Source organism: Trichosurus vulpecula, chromosome 4 (assembly GCF_011100635.1).
Source record: "Trichosurus vulpecula isolate mTriVul1 chromosome 4, mTriVul1.pri, whole genome shotgun sequence".
In the NCBI taxonomy this organism is placed as follows: Eukaryota; Metazoa; Chordata; class Mammalia; order Diprotodontia; family Phalangeridae; genus Trichosurus; species Trichosurus vulpecula.
The window spans coordinates 188,477,871-188,496,317 of record NC_050576.1 but is presented as its reverse complement, the minus strand read 5'-3'; the positions used below and the strand labels follow the sequence as shown (position 1 = coordinate 188,496,317).

The 18,447-nt window shown below is 44.9% G+C and overlaps 1 protein-coding gene and 1 pseudogene across 1 annotated transcript; one reads left to right on the top strand and one right to left on the bottom strand.

Moving 5' to 3' along the window:
• Positions 1 to 692: 692 nt before the first annotated feature.
• On the top strand, positions 693 to 2,671 carry HOXB13 (homeobox B13). Its single transcript, XM_036753521.1, has 2 exons — positions 693 to 1,293; positions 2,418 to 2,671. The coding sequence occupies exons 1-2, from the start codon at positions 693 to 695 to the stop codon at positions 2,669 to 2,671; spliced, it is 855 nt and encodes a 284-aa protein (XP_036609416.1).
• A 10,960-nt stretch (positions 2,672 to 13,631) lies between these two features.
• LOC118846971 lies at positions 13,632 to 16,513 on the bottom strand (annotated as a pseudogene).
• Positions 16,514 to 18,447: the final 1,934 nt, after the last annotated feature.

Genomic DNA, 18,447 nt, shown 5'->3' with positions numbered 1-18,447 from the left:
TTAGATGCCTGGACTGTGTGTGTGACTAGGTATGGGAATCCCCAAAAAGATGTTAACCTCTCATTCCCCGCCCCAACACTATGCACTCCTGTTCATCCCCAAATTATTACAGGTTGGGTACTGCAACGTCCCCCAATACCGCCCCGGAGAACTCCCCTGTCCCCTCACGAGATGTGTTTTTAAGGATCTTTTTTAAAATCTTCTTGTTAAACCTACCAAAGCTAGGAAGACGGAGAGCCAAGAAGAGGGAAAGACAGATAGGTGGGGCATGGTTTCCTCCCCTCTCCTCCATTGCCTCCTCTTTCTCCCTTTTCCTCTCCCAAGACCCAGAGCTGCGCCTCTCTAAACTGGGTAGCTGGGGGTTGGGTTGGGACGGGAGATACCCTCCCCTTTCTCTCGTGTTGTTTTCAGTGGTAATAAAAGTGAGCTGGGGAGGGTGGGGGTGCAGTATTTTCGCAATTTCTGCCTTCAGGATTTTATTAGTCTTTTTCCCCAAGCAGCAGCCAATCCGCTGTAGGGATCTGGGTTCCTGCGTCTCTTACGTCAGGACGGCTGGCCAGAGCTAATGCAGGCGTTTCTTGAGCTGGGAGCGATTTAAAACGCTTTGGATTCCCGGGGCCTGGATGGGGAGTACGAGCTGAGCGCCCCGGATTCCCCACCCCCCTCCGCCCCATGAGCCTCCCACCAGCCCCATGGAGTCCGGTGCTTATGCCACCTTGGATGCTGGCAAAGATATCGAAGGCTTGTTGGGAGCGGGCGGGTGTCGGAATCTGGTCTCCCACTCGCCACTGGCGAGTCACCCTTCAGCGCCTGCGCTACTGCCCACCCCCAACTATACCCCCATAGACCTGCCTGGCTCCGGGGAGCCGCCAAAGCAGTGTCACCCATGCCCCGGGGTGCCGCAGGGAGGCTCCCCCACATCTGTTCCTTATGGCTACTTTGGTGGAGGCTACTATTCCTGTCGAGTGTCCCGGAGTTCGCTGAAACCCTGCACCCAGGCAGCTACCCTGGCTGCCTATCCCACGGAGACCACTGCAGCGGGGGAGGAGTATCCTAGCCGTCCTGCAGAATTTGCCTTTTATCCAGGGTACCCAGGGCCCTATCAGCCCGTGGCTAGTTACCTGGATGTGTCGGTGGTGCAAACTCTCGGAGGCCCTGGGGAACCCCGCCACGACACCCTGTTGCCAGTGGACAGTTACCAGCCCTGGGCCCTCGCCAGCGGTTGGAGTGGCCAGATGTGTTGCCAAGGGGAGCAGAACCAGCCCGGTCATTTCTGGAAGGCTGCGTTTGCAGGTAACCTTCTCCGAGACCCAATTCTCCTTTGCTTTCAGGTGTGTGTGTGTGTGTGTGTGTGTGTGTGTGTGTGTGTGGTGGCGGCGGGGGAGTGGCGTTGATATCAAGACAGATTGGAACTGATGAAAGATGGGAGATTCGTAGGACTCGGGAAGGGAAGGCAGGACTGACTGCAGTTTATCTTTGGCAGTCTTCCAAAAGTGGTTGTTGGGATTAAGTAGAAGGGTCTGTGCTGGCAGGGATATGGCCATGGGCCCCTAAATATGAAGGGGCAGAGACAGAGCCTGGGAAATTTGGCCCCACCAGCCAACCACCTCTGACCCTTTTCCTTTGTAGCTGTCCAGGAGGTCTGAGAGGTCTTTCCTTTTGTGCGCACAGCAGTTTGCATGTATGCATGTTTGGGAGGGAGGCGGGTGTCTAGCAGTGCCCAAGAATCTATACTATGTATGAATGTGTAGTGCATACGTTTTTTGTCGGTCTTTTTGTATGGAAGACGGTAGTAAGTTATTTCTAGACAAAGGCAGAGCACCGTAGATTGTGACCATGTCAGTGAAGTAAATATTTCGCCACCGTGTAGTGGAAATGACAGGTCCGTCACACCCTCTTCGGTTGAATTTTTCACTTTACTCGCGATCGTTTTGGTGTTGTGTAGACACCACCCGTGTATATGCCCTCTTTTGGAGGGTAGGTTGGGGAGCACTGGCCTGCAGTGAATGGCTTTGCAGGGAGTCTCTGGGCTTTTGAATGTTCCAGATAGTGTTTGGAACCTGTGTATACGTGTCTGTGGTTATGTGTACGTGGACGTGGGTGTGGATATATGGTCTGTGAATGTACACACACACCTGTGGCTGTACCTACGTGTAAGGGGCTAATGTAAAAGCCTGCTGTTTGTGTTTGTGGCTGTGTGCCTGAGTGTTCTGGGAAGCTTGCAGCGCTTTATATGTGAATTATTTTTCTTAACACATACGTGTGGCTGTTTGGGTGTGGGTGTGTTCGTATGATGTGGGTGGGGATGTATTTCTGTAGGTGTGCATTTATGCGAAGAGCTAGGAGATACCCTAGCGGGCCCAGGGCCCGCAGTCTGAGTTAAGTATCTCTCTCCTTTACTTCTTCTTCCTGCATAGACTCCTCGGCCCAGCATCCGCCGGACGGCTGTTCCTACCGCAGGGGCCGCAAGAAGCGGATCCCGTACAGCAAGGGTCAACTGCGGGAGCTGGAGCGGGAGTACGCCGCCAACAAATTCGTCACCAAGGACAAGAGGCGCAAGATCTCGGCGGCCACCAGCCTTTCGGAGAGACAGATCACCATTTGGTTCCAGAACCGCCGGGTCAAGGAGAAGAAGGTCTTAGCTAAGATCAAGACCAACGCCACCCCTTGATGGCGATCTCCTGGCGGGAAGGGAAGCCGTTTCTGGGGGATCAGGACCCAGCCAGGGGCTGGGGCGGGTCTGAGACCAGTTGGGGAGGCGTGAAGCCCTAGCTAGGCCACGGACTCTGCCAAAGAGGTATCCCCTGGGATCAGTCCTGCTTCCCAGAAGTCCAGGGCCCTTTCGATGAATAGGACAGCTGCGATATGTCACTATATATGTAGAAAAAGAGAGAAAGGCCAAGGTTTTCTTCCCTATTTGCCTATATAGTTACACCGGGGAAAAAAGTAAGAATAACAATGACAGAGATGATAATATTAGTTAAGGTTATAATCATTCTCATATTCTCTGTTTAGCAGTTCCTTAGAGCGCCTTACAAACCACTTTCTATGGATCGAGCCTGATTAATAAATTAATAAATTCCCGAAGACACCCATCTCAGTGGTGCCTTCCTCTCCAGACCCGGGTCCAGATGGAAAACTGGGGTCTCTCTTCAGGCCTTGTCTACAGTGAGGGAGCAGAGAGACTGGGGACAGGGTGTCCACATTGCAATGACATTTACACTACCAGCTCTCATTTTTCGAAGGCAAAGGACAGCTTTCCAGAAACCTTAGTAGATGAAAAGGGGTGTTCTCTTCAATAGGACATCCTTTCCACCTTCAGATTATGTAGAAAGGCACCCTTAAGAGTCCTCAGCTTTGGGTTATCCAAATTCTTCCTTCTGTTCCCTGGAAAATTGGGGTGAGGCAAAGCTAGTTAGCTTTCCGTTCTCCCACTTCTCTTTCCTGGGCTCTGGTCAGCTAGCGATAACGAAATGGAGCTAGAAAAAGAATCTGGATAGTTCAATTTCCCCTCTTTGCCACGCCTGCCTTCAAAGCAAAACCTTAATACCCCACTTTTGCTCAATTGTCTGGACAGAGAGTTGAGGATTAGGGATTATATGGGACCTGAATGTACTGGACAGTGTAGCGGTATAGATTCCCTTTTTTTCATCCACAAAGAAGCTGCTACCCAGACGGTTTTGGTGAGAGGACAGCCACCCTCCACCCCAATTTAGAGTTTCTAAGTGCTCTAGAGGAGGTTAAAAAAGGGGGGGGAGATAAATTAATAAATCAGGCAATTGAGTGCCCTCCTCCTTCCCGAACTTGGGTGGTTGCTGGATCTGAGGCCTCCGGGCTGAGGGTTAGAGTGAGCGGAGGTCCTTCTCTTTCACCAAGTATGTAGAGGCAGGATTTCCAAATTTTAAATTGGGGGGGAAAAGTGTGAGGCTGGACTATCACATGGCTAAAGGAAGCCAAATCTCACTTCAGTTCACCTTTGAATTCATTCCTTTTTGTCCTCCTCTCTCCAGAATCTTAGGGATTTCCCCGTTTGACGTCCACATTTACACCCCACCCCCAGCCTTGGCTGACATTTCGGTGACAAGGGCTAAGATCCGATGTTTGGAGAGCAAAGATGCCACGGAGGGCACTCCCTCCCCTGTGGCTCTCTTTTGTTTAAAGTGTCATTGTTATCTAGCATATGTGATATATACTTATAGTAGAAGCCCTTGATGAAACTATAGTATAATGCAAGCTCTATAGAACAGTACATTATTGCAGAATGTGATAGATCTTAATGGAAATACGGTAGAACACCCCATTTAATATTACCCAATGAAATAGACTTGATTCCATAACGCCGTCTTTTGAGTTCCAGTCCCTCTTTTTCGAAGCGCAGAGGAGGCACGTACTAAGCATAACTTGGGGGTGGCAGGATCTAGGCCTGGGAATTTGTTTAGTGTTCAGATGTCCGATCCTAGTCCTGAAATCAGATTCTGAGAAAAGAAGAGATGGAGAATCGAGCTAAGAACGTTCTCAACTCATTAACAGGGAAAGCGATTCTGGAGACTCGGGAAGAAAACTTTGATTGCCTTGCTAACTCAGTTACTTTCTGTTTTCCCTTTTGGATCTGGTTCATCCATCTCTACCTTTGATTTCCTCCCGCTTCCCTTTCCATATCACCCCTCTTCATCTCAACGACAAACCAAACCAGAATGTACTGTAAGTGTCCCCTTCACGTGTTCTGGAATGGGGTGTGGGGGAAGAAGGCAGGAGTCCCCAGGGTCTCAGAGCTACAAGTGGGTCATGCTTTCAACTCCGAACTGGGATTAGACTTCTGTAGGGAGGTTTCAGAAGCTCCATAAACTTAAGAAATTAGGAAAGGAATAAGTCGAAGAAGGGGGGAGGGAAGGAAACCCCAGCTGGTGAAGAGCCAACCAGGCTGCTGCTTTGAATAACCGGGATAGAATGCCAACAAATCTGTTCTCGAGTTTGAGGGTGAGGAACCCTGCAGAGACCGGACTCCAACCTCCTGCCCCCAAAGCAGCGGTTTTAAGTAAGCTCTGGCATCAGCTCTAACAGTCTGTTTTCTATAATTTAATTTTTCGCTTTCAACTGTTAGTAAAGAGCCACAGGAGTAATTTTCTTTGAAGCGGTATTGGGTTAAGCAAAGAACACGATCTCCCCCTACCGGCCGTTATGCGCTACTGCAGCCGATGAATCTCCTGCGAGCTTGACTTCCGGCTTGCCTTCGGCTTTAGGGTTTTGGGGTTCGGGGAAGGATCTCCAAAAGGTGGGGACCGATTGGAGTGCAGGGGGGCTGTCAGAAATCAATTGTACAGAAGCTCCCAAGACCCAATATACAATCTTGGTAAGCAGATCAATCAATTTAGCCTGTGGTGCTAGTAGAAGACCGCAAGAATGGGGGTTGGAAAAGAGAGATCTAAAATGGAGAAAGAGAAGGACAGAGAACCATAGCCCCACCTAAAGAAAGCTCGGGCGCTTCCTCCCCGTCTCAACCTGTCTTTGTTCTATACATAAATCAATATTCTGTGTATTAAAAATTCCCTGTGTGACATGTTCATATGTATAAAATGTGTTCATACACCTGACCCACAAGAGCATCCCCTTTTTAAAATTAATTTTTCTTTATACAGATACCCTCTTCTAAATGCAATTTCTTTCTCTGTATGTGCGTGCTCCTAGCCTCATAAAGATAGTCCGTAATTAATTCTCTCAGTCACATACATCTACACCAAATATACTGGTCGTACCTTTGTATACAAGGGGGAAACAGGAACGAAGGTGAATTTCCCTAGATCTTCAAAAGGGTTTACTGCAGAAATTAGAAACGAAAGATTGCCACCGTTATTCCGCGCAGCTGGGAGAAACGATTCTGCTGCACCAAGCGGCAACAGCTGCATGTGACCTTAGGGATAAACTTGTAGACAAAGAATATCTTTAAAGATTAACGAAAATTCACGCAGGGTGCTGACTCTTTCCTCTCTGCTATTTTTAAACCTTGAAAAATTGGAAATAATGGGGAGGGCAGGGGAGAGGAGGGTGTTTGGAAGTTTAATTCAAACACAAACGTACAAAACACAATGGCTCCACTTAAGAATAGACCAAGTGACTCGTTGGAAATAACTATTAAAAATAAAACCATTTTTGGCCCCCTAGTCCCGCGATCCCACAGGGTTCAGCACCTCACTGCCGCTGTTTGGCGGCCTCCTGGGAAGGTTACAAGACAGTGGCTTGTAAATAAATGGGGAGGATGGAGCCCGGGCCAGGTTGTTTACTCTACCCGGTTTCCGGGACTCACATCATTACCATCACCGGGGCAGACCAGTTGGCCAGGGCATGAGGAAAAAGGATGGACGAGCAAATATGGATACGGCCTTTAAGTGCAGAGTTTGAATCCAGATGCCTGCAGTTGTGCGGAGAGGCACAGCTCATTTCGATCTATCAGCCCCCTCTTCGTTCTTCTCCATCTATCCTCTTGCTAAAGCACAGATTTCTGGCGGAGAGGAGCAGCAGGCCTACTCCAAGTCCGTGCGGCAGACGTCTATACATTCTCTGTATTGGCTTTGTCTATCCTGTCGGTGGAATTGTCCTTACTTTTGACGCGATTCATTCTTCCCAAATATTTCTCAATTCCCCATTTTCTGATTTTCCTTTAGTTGTGTCTTTCCTCCTTCAAAGAACCATCCCCCAAACAGAGAGCTCCCTGCCTTCATCACCCCTCCCTCTGCCCCACCTTCCCCCTTTTATTAAAGTTTTAGTTAAAGTCTCAAGTGCCAGAACTTAAATGTCTGGGGGAATGAATCTACCTGCCCCCACGTCATCCAGCAGCCTTTTATGTAAAGTTACCTCCTCCCTCCAAATCACCCCGGCAAATTCAATAAAAACTCGTTACCGTAATCTGTGGAATAAGGCACAGCCCTGGACTTCGGCTGGGGAGGAAAAGGGGGAACCGTAGGAAGTCAGAAAAGAGAGAGCGTGGGTTGTTGTTTTGGGATGGTTTTTTTGGGATGTAATTTGTTATTATTTTAATATATACACGAATTTCACCCACCTGATTCAGTTCCTTTCCGGTTCAGAATAGGAACGGGTCCAGTATGTCCAGTACCCGGACAGACAGCCTCTGACCTCCTCAGCACTTCGCCACCCCATCCCCCTAGTGGCTTGGCTAGAGCTGGAGAGCGATTTAAAACATCCAATAAGAAAAAATAATAGCCTTTCTTCCTCTCCCAGCTTCCAGGCTCTAGGTGGAAATACGGCGGAGGTGAGGACTGCCGTGGGGGGTCGGGTCAACTAGGGGAGGGAGAAAGAAAGAGAAGAAAATGTTTCAATTAGCTTCCTCTCTAAATTGCCCCGGAAGTGATGGGGCATGGGGCCCCTCCTGGAATTTTGAAGGTTTCCTACTAAAAGATGTCAGTTTCGGACTCAAAAGCCGCCCAAAAGATGGGGGAAGGGAGATGAGGCCCTGCCGGGAATGGGGGGGAGGGGCCTTTGCCATTGAACTTGAAGTTCCTGGCTGGTGGTCTTGACCTCTCTCGCCCTGGTTCTGCGCTGGAAGCGGGGTGGGGTGAGTGAGAAACCGCACAAAAGGGAAGAAAGGGGTGGTTGGAGGGAGGAAAGTTGTTTCTGGATTGAAAGTTTTAGTTGGGCTTTCAGGGTAATGAAATAAGGGATGGCAATTGAGAGGAGACTACTCCATTCAGAAAGGAAAGATTCTCTTTCTGATTGAGGGTTTAGAAAATTTCGTGGTCTGTGGGGCAGGGACAGGGTGAGTGCGTGTGTGTAAGAGTTCGGGAAGAAGATTTGCTTTATAGATTTACTCCGTCTACGGACAGGAAAGGATTGAAAGTTCACGGAAGATTAGAGGAAGTGTGTGCAGGAGGTCAGAAAACATTCCAACAACGCTGGAAACAAACTTCAGCCCCCAAAGGGATGCGGAGCTGGGTCTAGAGATGAAAGAGTAGAAGTTGAGGAGGACCCAGGAGTCCTACCGATGAAAGGATCCCCTTACCTGGAGTGGAGATTTAGATCCCTGCGATGCCAGCCACCTCTGGCCTTTGGCCGAGGCCCTCAACGTTGGCCTATATTTCTTCCAGGCGCAGAACCTCTCCAATTATCTAGGACTCCTAGACAAGATAGAATTGGAAGCCCCTGAAAATTAGCTGGAGAGAATTGGGGAAATGGATGTGAAATAATATTGCTTAGAATGTCAAATTCGGTTGGTGTTTTGGTTGGTTTTCTTGAATTTTTTTCTTTATTCTTTGTAAATAGAGCTGGATTGTTTGGTACAGAAGGAGGAGGCAGAGGAGGAGAAGGGACATATTTGGAAATAAAGGTGGTATGAAATCAAAAGATAGTGATAATTTTTTTTAAAGGAAAGTTAACAGGGGTGAGAAAACCACTTTCCCAAGCATCTTTCAGTACAGACCAATGGATTTAAGGATTAACTAGCTGCTAAAGCCATACACAATTGGTCAGAGTAGGCGGCCTTCTCTAATTAGTAACTAGTAATTACAGCTTATCTCTCTATCTCTACTTAAGAACCATCCCAGTTTAGCAGTTTTCACTCCAGGCTTTTTTTTTTTCCAGTGAAATTTCTTAATCTAGGAGTTTCTTCCGAGGCTGCTTGAAGAGCCCAGAGGTTCAGCTTCGCAGCCAGGCCGAGGCCGACCATGGGCTAAGGGAATTTGCCTGCTGATGGACCTCGGAGTGGGAGGGAACTGGGACCCGGGAGGCCCTTTACGGAACATAGCTGTGTTCTGGGAGCCCAGAACAATCTTAGAAGAATGGAAGGCTCATGGTAAACATTCATCTGCGGGCTAATAGGATTCTTTTCAAAGATATTAGGTTTCTTTGCCAGGACATCTATTTTGTTCTGTGGCTTCTTTCTTCAGTGCTCAAAGATTCCACTTCATTTACTCCTTGGGAGCATTTTTTCCCTGTTTTTCTCTGGGATAGGGGGTTACCTGTCAATTACAAATCATGGATGTCCCTGGTTTTTTTGTTTTTGTTTTTGTTTTTGTTTTTGCTTTCACTTTCGAGTTGTAAAGACCCCGCTATCTTTGGGAGCGATTGAAAGGGGGGAGAGAGGGGTTCGTAAGAGGCGGGTTATCAAGGGGCTGCTCTACTTCCCTAGAGAGAAACCTGACAGCCTAGGGACTCACTCTCTTTGCTTCTCTCCATCCCCTCCTCCTGTAGGGTTTCTCCGAAATACTCCTTTCCTTAGGAGCCTTTGGGGCCTCAAGGCTATTCGCTCATCATTCACTTTTTTTTTTTTAAATACGGGCCCAACTTATTCCAGAAATCGAAGCCTCTCGTTATAAAGTGCTTTTCTTTCAAACATACTGGAAATTGAGTACTGCAGATATTGCTATCACCCTCATATGGCAGATCGAGAAACAGTTTCAGAGCAACTCATCTTTTGGCACCCAGTTCCCGTGGTCGGAGCAGTTTTAAACTCGGGGATGTTGGTGACTTAGTGGCTCTATGTGAATTCACTTGTAGAAGAATTTTCTAGTTTATTAATTGCCTGGATGAGTCCTTGTACAGATGTGTGCGTTGTACACGAGTATACGTTCTTTCCACTACATACACTGCACACACAACTGCTCACAGCCGCCTACACGCGCAGTCATTTATGCTCTGTAGGCACACTGATCTGCAAAGGATCGCCCATGAACTCTTTATCTGTGGCAGCATATAGATGAATGTATACGTAGGTTAGTTACGAAGTTCTAGCCCCCGCTTACATTTCCATTCGTTTGCTGCAGAGGAACACAGAGGCATAGCTATGCATGTGCTCACCTACGCACAGCTCATGGAAGTTAGCCCCACTCCCACCTTATTCCTCTCAAATACACCCGTTCAGCATTTTACCCCTTCACACAGGCATATGGGCCATCATCCATCCACACACTTCATATGTGAGATTCATACATTAATTAATAAATATTTACATCCTTACACACCTCTGGAAATTAACACATGTTCCCTTATAAGTCTTTTAGAGAGTGGTGGAAACAGTCACATAAGCACATGCATATTTTGGACTGCATCTAAATCTAGGAAAATACCTAGAAATCCTCATTCTTTGGTAGATATTCACAGATATGACACTTCTCCTAAATAGACTCACCACGACCCATAAAGACACATACAAACTTACACAAACATCTTCATCCTAAAGGTCACAAACAGCACCCTAATGCAGACTCACACACCCTCCTGTAGATTGTTTCTTTTTCTGTCTGTTTCTGTTTCTCTCTATCTCTTTGTCTGTATCAGTCTCTCTCTTCCCCTCTCCCTCTCTTCATTTTTCTCCTATACATTGGCTTTAGTGCTGGGAAAGATCTTAAGCTCATTTAGCCCAAATTCCCTCATTTTACAGAAGAGGAAATAGATCCAAATACAGGAAGGAATTTGCGAGTGGTCACCTACTTCTACTGGCTGAGGTTCAAACCCTGGGTTTACTGACTCCAAATCTAATGTTCTTTCCACCACACAAGGCTACCTCTCCCAAACCCTCAAGGGCACCATCCTTTACAGACATGCATTTTTACCCCCTGGAAATGTGCAGACCTCCCTCCCCACCACCCAGCAGGAAACGACACAGCAATCTACATTCTCATTTTCCAGAAAACCCCAAGATGACTACCCAGAGGCCCACTTTGTTGAGATTCTCCCCACCCCCCCTTTTCTTCTCCTCACACCATTCAGTCCCCTCAGTCTCCTTCTTTCACTCTTGCTTCCTTTGTTTGGCTGAAGTTCACTGTCCCCTTCCTTTCCCCAGCCCATCCCGTCCACCCAAGGTTTTTGTCATTGAACTTGAGACTGGCTCATAAACATTCCTTTGTCCCTAAAGAGCTAGGGAGGGGGAGGTGGGGAGGAAAAGGGAGGAGAGGGAGTCAGGTCTTCCCTTCCATCCATCCCCAGTTCAGCAGTCTCCTGGAGCCCTCTAGCTTTGCCCAAAGCATCTTTGATAAAAGCCTTCAAGACTCTTTAAAATGGATTACTTCCACCACCACCCCTGTGAAAATAAATAACCCTGCCGGTCTTCGCATCTTTTGACTTAGTTAAGAAATGAAATGGTCAATTATTTCCACATTCTAAGAAAAAGATGGTTCATTATCAGGATAATGTATGTTAAAGCAGATTTCGTTATTAGGGTAATTTAGTTTCAGTGATTTTGAGAGGTTCCTAATTCTCAAAGTCCAACCTTGAGTTATCTGAGGGGAAAATGAAGCATTTTATTTTATTTGTCCCTGAATGACTGAAATGAAGGTTCTGAGTTGAACTGAGCTCTTCTTTATAGCTGGAGAGCCATCTTCCTTCCCCCAAAATTTTAAAGTAAACTGTTTTTCTCTTCAAAACCCAGGAGCAAATATCCAGGTAAATGGAATCCTGCATCATTTTGACCTTAATATTAATATCCAATAACAGTCAGGAAAGGTATGCTTTAGGAGGGGGATAGACTAGATATCTAAGGTCCTGTCCTGCTCTGACTTTTCACGATGTTCCTCCCACCCTCTGGTCTGGGTGTTAGGGACTGTGGAGGCAGGCACCAGAGGTTAGAATATCATTAGCTCCACAACAATAATAACCAGGAACAACCACAGCCACAAAGAATAACATTCAGAGTTTGTTGTAGGGTGGTTTAGTCCTGTGTCTTCTCTTGCCTTAGTATGCAGTATTTTAAGAGCTGTGGGGTCAGTGATATCATTCTCCTGAAAAGTTCTCCTAGGGTGGTGTAGGATTTGAATTGGGACCGTGTGTCTGTGCATGGGAGGTGTTAGCATTCAACAGAGAAAGAAGGGTTTGGAGAGGCACAACTGGCTCCACAGCTATTGTACTTCTTATTCTGAAATTCAGGAGACTTGGCTTCAAAGAAAATCCTTTTCTGGGGGATAGATGGACAAGACCTGATTTCTGGCACCCCTCTCCCCAACCTACCAGCCTCTAGGTTCTGGTATCTCCCAGAGGATAATTTAGGGAGGGTAAGGGAAGGAAGGGAGATGGATCCTCATTATTTCCCCTAGGAGATTCTAAGAAAGGAAGGAAAAAAGCATTTCTTTCCTTCCCTCTCTTTTTCAGTCTAATACTGATCCAAGCATAGGTCTCCATGGAGCAAAGTAAAAGGGAGAATTGAGGGAATTATCTGGGCAATTTTTGCACTCCTCCCTCCCCACCCCCACCCCCAACACACTTTAGCTTTTATTAGCTAAAAGACTTGGATTAAATCTTGCAGGATGCTAGTAGAATGTGAACCTCAGGAGAAGGAGTGTTGCCCTTTTGTCTTCCTATCCTCAGTATGCAGTGTAGTACTTTGCACATGGTAGGTGTTTAATAAATGATGAATTGAATTGTTACTAGATGAACTTTTCCTTCCTCCCTCTCTCCCTCCCTTCCTTCTTTCCATCCTACCCTCCTTCTTCACTCCCTCCTTCACTCCCTTTCTCTCTTCCTTCTTTCCTGCCTTCCTCCCCCTTTCCTCTATTTTCCTGACTTCTCCAGACTTGTAGATAACCCAGACATCAGGAATAAAAGTGTTAACCCTGGTTTCACCTTGGCAAGGGCAGATCCCCAAGTGTCATACAGAAGACTGAATAGGCTAGGGAACAAGATTTATTTCTAGGACAGCTGAATTCAAGGGAAAAGATGTGATTAAAACTGGCCAAGTTTAAGTGCCTTCCATCAGCTTCCTGGTGGACAGGTGGGCATGGGCATTGACTGGTGTATACAGCCTCAGTAAGTTCCATTTTGTGAAATTTGAATTATCCAGAAAATTGCAGTTAATGGATGCTAGAATTATTCCCAAATTTCCTGAGCTGCATTTGTTTTTCCAATGGTTCAGAGGAAGAAATAATGTGTCCACAAAACAGGAGACCCATCTTGACTTTATCTCTCCTGGGGCCACTAGGTTAGCAGGATTGTAAAAGAAATAGTGTGATCACTGAGGGAAAAACAGCTCCCATCCCCTTGCCCCCATCCCTTTGTATTTCTAAAAATTAAGAAAGATTTACCATGTTTATTCTAAATAGAGGTGTTCACAGATAAGTCTAAGCAAAAGGGCTGGATTCTACAATGACCAGTGAATCCTTGGCTGGACTTTCGCACTCTGAAGTAATTGTCAGGTCAGGGCTATTCCAGCTGGAAAACACCTGCAGACAGAAGTGAGGGTATCTATGTGTAGGAGCAAGGTGAAGGGGGCAGGGAGACATCGATGCATTATGAATGGGAATTCCCTCCACCAAGGCAGATCTTAATTTATTTTCATAGGATCAAAGATCTTGAGTTAGGAGGGTCCTTAGAGGCCTAATCCAACCCTCTCATTTTACTTATAGTTTTAGAGAGTTGCCTGAGGCTCTGTGAGATTAAGAGACTTGTCCATTGTCACATGAGTAAGCAAGGAGACCAGATTTTAAACCAGGTCTTCCTAAATGAAACCAACTAGAGCTCTAACTCAGTGAGCTATACTGACTTTCCATATAAATTATCCACATGATTATATTAATTCTCTATTTTAGTGCAGGCAGGGCTGGGGTTTTTTGTTTTGTTTTTTGTTTGTTTTTTGCTAGGTGACCATAGAGTCTTTATTAACTTCCTGTCTCAGTACAGGTCTACAGTTTATGGCCCTAATGCAACAAGACCTTGGTGTCCTTGGTCTCTGCCCCCACCCTTTGACGTCTACAATTCTTAGGGTGTTGATCTTATAGATGCTGTGCAAGAAACTGCTGCTGCTGTCCCAGGCATGCAGGAGATTGAAGTCTTCTCTATCCTTCAGCAAGTTTTAATAGGTGTTGATCTCTGCTTCCAGTTTAATCTTGATGTTGAGCAGGGTCTCATATTCCTGTGCCTGGTGCTCTCCCTCTATGAGTGTCTGCCCCAGCTCTGCCTCAAGGTATAGCAGGGCTGTATTGATCTGCTGCATCTGTAGAGCACAGTGGGTCTCCACCTCCCTTGGGCTCTCCTCCAAGCTGGCTTTTAGATTTTGAAGGGAGTCCAGGTCAATCTCTAGGGACCGGACTGTACGTTTCAGCTCAGTGACAGTGTTTCGAACAGCTTCCTCCTCCCCAGATCTTGTGTTGATAGCCACAGTACTCTCCTCAGTCTGCTGGAACCAGACCTTATCAAACTCCTCCCTGTTTTTCTTAGCCAGGGCATCGTACTGGGTTCAGACATCAACCACGACCTTGCTAAAGTCCTGGACAGAGTAAACCCCCACAGTCAGCCCAAAGCCTGGTGCAGGCAGTCTTCAAAGGGGAAAAACCCAATAGAAGAAATTGGTAAAATGCATTTATTTGAATGAACTGAATGGTAATTCGGACCAGAGAAAAATTATTTTTGGTGGGTGTCTTAAGTTAGTATTTTTGTTAATATTTCTATTTTTAATATTCCAAAATTTTCTCTTTCCCTTTTATCTCCCTCACTGCAGTCTCCTTTACAACAAAGAAAAACAGTCCAATAAAAGTGAGCAAAAACTGAGTTGTCTCTACAAATATTCCTAACTCAGCATCCATAACTGTCTGCCCCTTGGATTCAACAGTGTTCATTGCACTCATACTGAGTTCAATGCCTTTTTATGTCATTTCTATTTACATTATTGTAGTCATTGTTTATATTATCCTTTTGATTCTGCCTATACAAGTCTTCTCATGCTTCTTTGAATTCCTCCCATTCTTTATGTCTTATGGCACAATAGTATTCCATTATGTTCATGTTCTGTACTTTATTAAATTATTCCCTAATCCCAAAGTGGGCACCCACTTTGTTTTCAGTTTTTGCTACCACAAAAGAACATGAATATTTTGCTGCATATGTGGCCTGAATGTCATACATTTTCTGTGTCATTAGAGTAGCATAGAAAACTGAGGTTTTGTAGAAAACCATAGCCAGAATTCCTACTCCAGGTTCTGCCAGGAACTGGGTTGTACATTTAATTACATTTCTATAACAATTTCCATCACGACTTTTGTTAAAAAAAAAAAACCAGGAATGTAAAATTAATGAACAAACAAGGGTTCTTGTTGAGGTCAAGTAATTAGGGCCAGTGGGGGCTAGACTCAGGGATCAAGGGATCCAAAGGGCTTTGTCCCAGATTATGGGGTTGGTTGGTTACTAGCCCTCATTTGGGGGCTGAGTTATTACACTGGAAATTTATTGCCTTGTTGTGTTTTAACAAGGAAAACTCTGTCTTCCTTGGCAGCACTTCCATTACTGGTGACTGGTACATGGGCTGAGCTTATTAAAACCATCATTTTAATACCCCAAACCTTCAGTGCCACCAGGGGCTAATTACTGGTTTCAATATTGGAATCTGGGACATCAAGCAAGAATTGTGACATATGCTTACATGCTAACGGCTCTAGTTTTGTGACTCTGGCTACATCATCAAGTATTCAGTGTCAGGACCTTTCTTATATTCTTTACTCTCCTTAGTTTGACCACTTGCTGTATCTTTAATGTGGCTCAACTATTCTTACTTGCAATCACTTGGCTTAACCATATGTTGTTGTTATTTGCTTTTGCTTTAATGGTGGGAGGGGGAGAGGGGAAGGGAGAGATGGCTTTATGTCTGAGGCACTATTTTCTAATTTCCAGGATGATCTTAGTCATTTAATGATGCCTCAAAGCTGCTGTCCTGATAAGTTTTTTGGTTTCTAATGCCCAATTTCTCTCTGTCTGCCTGATAATTTTACCTTAATCTCTAATTCCTGAATGGTACTCTTACTGTCTTGTTACTTTACCTTAATTTCTAATACCTGAATGATATTCTTACTTGTCTGGTTCATGACCCTTGGTTCCAGTTTATCAGAGGACCATATGTGTGTTTGTCCTTTGTTCTCCAAGAGGACCATGACATCAGGGAAATGATGACGTGACTTGCAGTTGACTTGGATTTGATTGAGGGAGGGCTGTGCAAGGTCACCAGCCTCACTTTCTCCTCCAGAGCCATCTGGGTTCCATAGCCTGATACTCACCAGGACGACTGGAGATGGCTCAGGATGCAATGGGAGACCCTGGCCCTTTCAGGCTAAGGTCTTTCCAGGTTCTCACTTTGAGTGAAGTAACGCCCATTCAGCGAATAGGCTTCTTTAAGAAGTTAATGGAGGGACGGCCCCTTTAATCCCCGCCCCCCCCCCAAAAAAAGTCAAACTGGGAGGGGAAGACCCTCAGGATTGCTGACTGAAAAAGAAACAGTTACTATTTACTATTTACACAGTAAAATAGCAAATAGTATCAGAAGATCATATATTTAGAGATGGGAAGGACCTTAAAAGTCATTGAGTGCATCCCCTTCATTTTAAAAATGAAGAAACTAAGGACCAAAGAAATTAAATAATCTGCCCAAGGTCATACAGCTAGTACCTGAAGTGGTATTTGAACACAGGTCTTTCTGATTCAGAGAACAATGCTTTATCCACTATACCATGTTGCTTCCTCAGTCCTGACTATTAGTTTCTGACTTACTCCTGAGTCTAGCCCTTACCTTTTCAGATATTATCTTGTTTGTCATGGTTCTGGTATCTCAACCTATTTTGTTCATTTATTGCCACATGTATACTATCCATTTTTCTTTCTGTGCATTTATTCATGCACATTCCTTCTTCAATGCTCTTTCTGCCCTTGTGATATAATCTATGGTCATTACCTTCCATAAAGGCCAGTTTTGGACTCAGCTTCTTCAGGCTTTAGGACTGGATGTAATGCCTCATTTTCAATTCCCCAATCCTACCAGTTGTGACAGATGAAACAATGTAACCTCTATCCATAAACTCATCCCCATCTCAGAATCTACACTGAGTGGGAAGTAACCTAGCCCAGGAATGCAATAGTCCCTGGTTCTGTGGCACATTGTCAAATCAGTCTTGTTTCTGGTTCTGATCTGACTAACTTCCTCTTAGAGTCATTGACATTCCTTTAACTTTGCATTTTCTTAATGTTATAACTTGGTGGTCAAATGAGTCTGATCAAGGTTAGAGAGACCCACCAGGGTAGAGGAGGTGATCCAGAAAGATCCCAGCAAGAGGAAATCAAAGCAAACACATGCAGGCAGGCAAGATTTTTTCCTAGGACAGCTGAATTCAAGGGAAAAGATGTGATTAAAACTGGCCAAGTTTAAGTGCCTTTCATCAGCTTCCTGGTGGACAGGTGGGCATGGGCATTGACTGGTGTACTTGTCATTATAAATACACAATGTTCAGTATTATTTTAATTGTTCCATGTTGTTCATTGCACATAACGTTTTCCTGATTTTGCTAACTTCAGCGGATCAGCTTGTATGTCTCCCATTGTTTCTTTAAATTCCTCATGTATGTCATTCTTTATAATGTGGAAATATGCCCTTACATGCATGTATCATGTTTAGTCATTTCTCAACTGATGGTCACTTTGTTCTTTTTCTTTTTTATTCAGTTTTATTTTATTTTTAGTTCTGAATTCTCTCACTCCCACCTTGCTGTGCTCCCACATTGAGAAAACAACAAAAATGAAACCTATTATAAACACATATAGTCAAGCAAAACAAATTTGTGCATTATTTATGTCCAAATATACATGTGTGTCTATGTATGCATATGTATACGTGTATACACACATATACATCCATATACATCCATTACTTCTCTCTCTGCAGATGGTAGCATGTATATTGAGTGCTTCTGAATTGTGGTTGTGCATTGTGTTGATCAGAGTTCTTAAGTCTTTCAAAGTTGTTCATAATTAGAATATTGTAGTTATTGTATAGTGGGCCCCTAGGTGGCGCAGTGGATAGTGTATGGGGCCTGGAGTCAGGAAGACCTGAGTTCAAATGTGATTTCAAACACATACTAGCTGTGTGACCCTGGGCAAGTGATTTAACTCTGTTTGCCTCAGTTTCTTCATTTGTAAAATTAGCTGGAGAAGGAAATGGCAAACCACTGTATCTTTGCCGAGAAAACTCCAAATAGGGTCACAAAGAGTTCACACAACTGAACAACAAAAACAAAAATTATTGTATAAATTGTTCTGGTTCTGTTCACTTCATTTTTTTTTTCAAAAAAAATTTTTTTTACTCCACTCTGGTTTTTTAATTAGAAATGCTTAAAACTCTTCTATTTTCTTTTCTTTCTTTATTTTTTTTTTGCTAGGGGGAAGGCAGGGCAATTGGGGTTAAGTGACTTGCCCAAGGTCACACAGCTAGTAAATGTGTCAAGTGTCTGAGGCCGGATTTGAACTCAGGTACTCCTGACTCCAGGGCCGATGCCCTACTCAGCGTGCCACCTAGCTGCCCTGTTCACTTCATTTTGCTTCAGTTTATACAAGTGTTCCTAGGTTTTTCTAAAACCATTCCTTTCATAATTTCTTCCAGCACAATAGTTTTCCATCACATTCACATATCATAATCTATTCAACCATTCCCTAACTGATGGGTACCTCTCATTTTCTGAATCTTTGTTACCAGAAAAAAGA

Bases quoted from the DNA above. Each gene is read 5' to 3' on its own strand.
- HOXB13 (XM_036753521.1), top strand. From the start codon at position 693: ATGGAGTCCGGTGCTTATGCCACCTTGGATGCTGGCAAAGATATCGAA. The intron at 1,294-2,417 runs GTAACCTTCTCC...CTTCCTGCATAG, and splicing joins CTGGAAGGCTGCGTTTGCAG to ACTCCTCGGCCCAGCATCCG.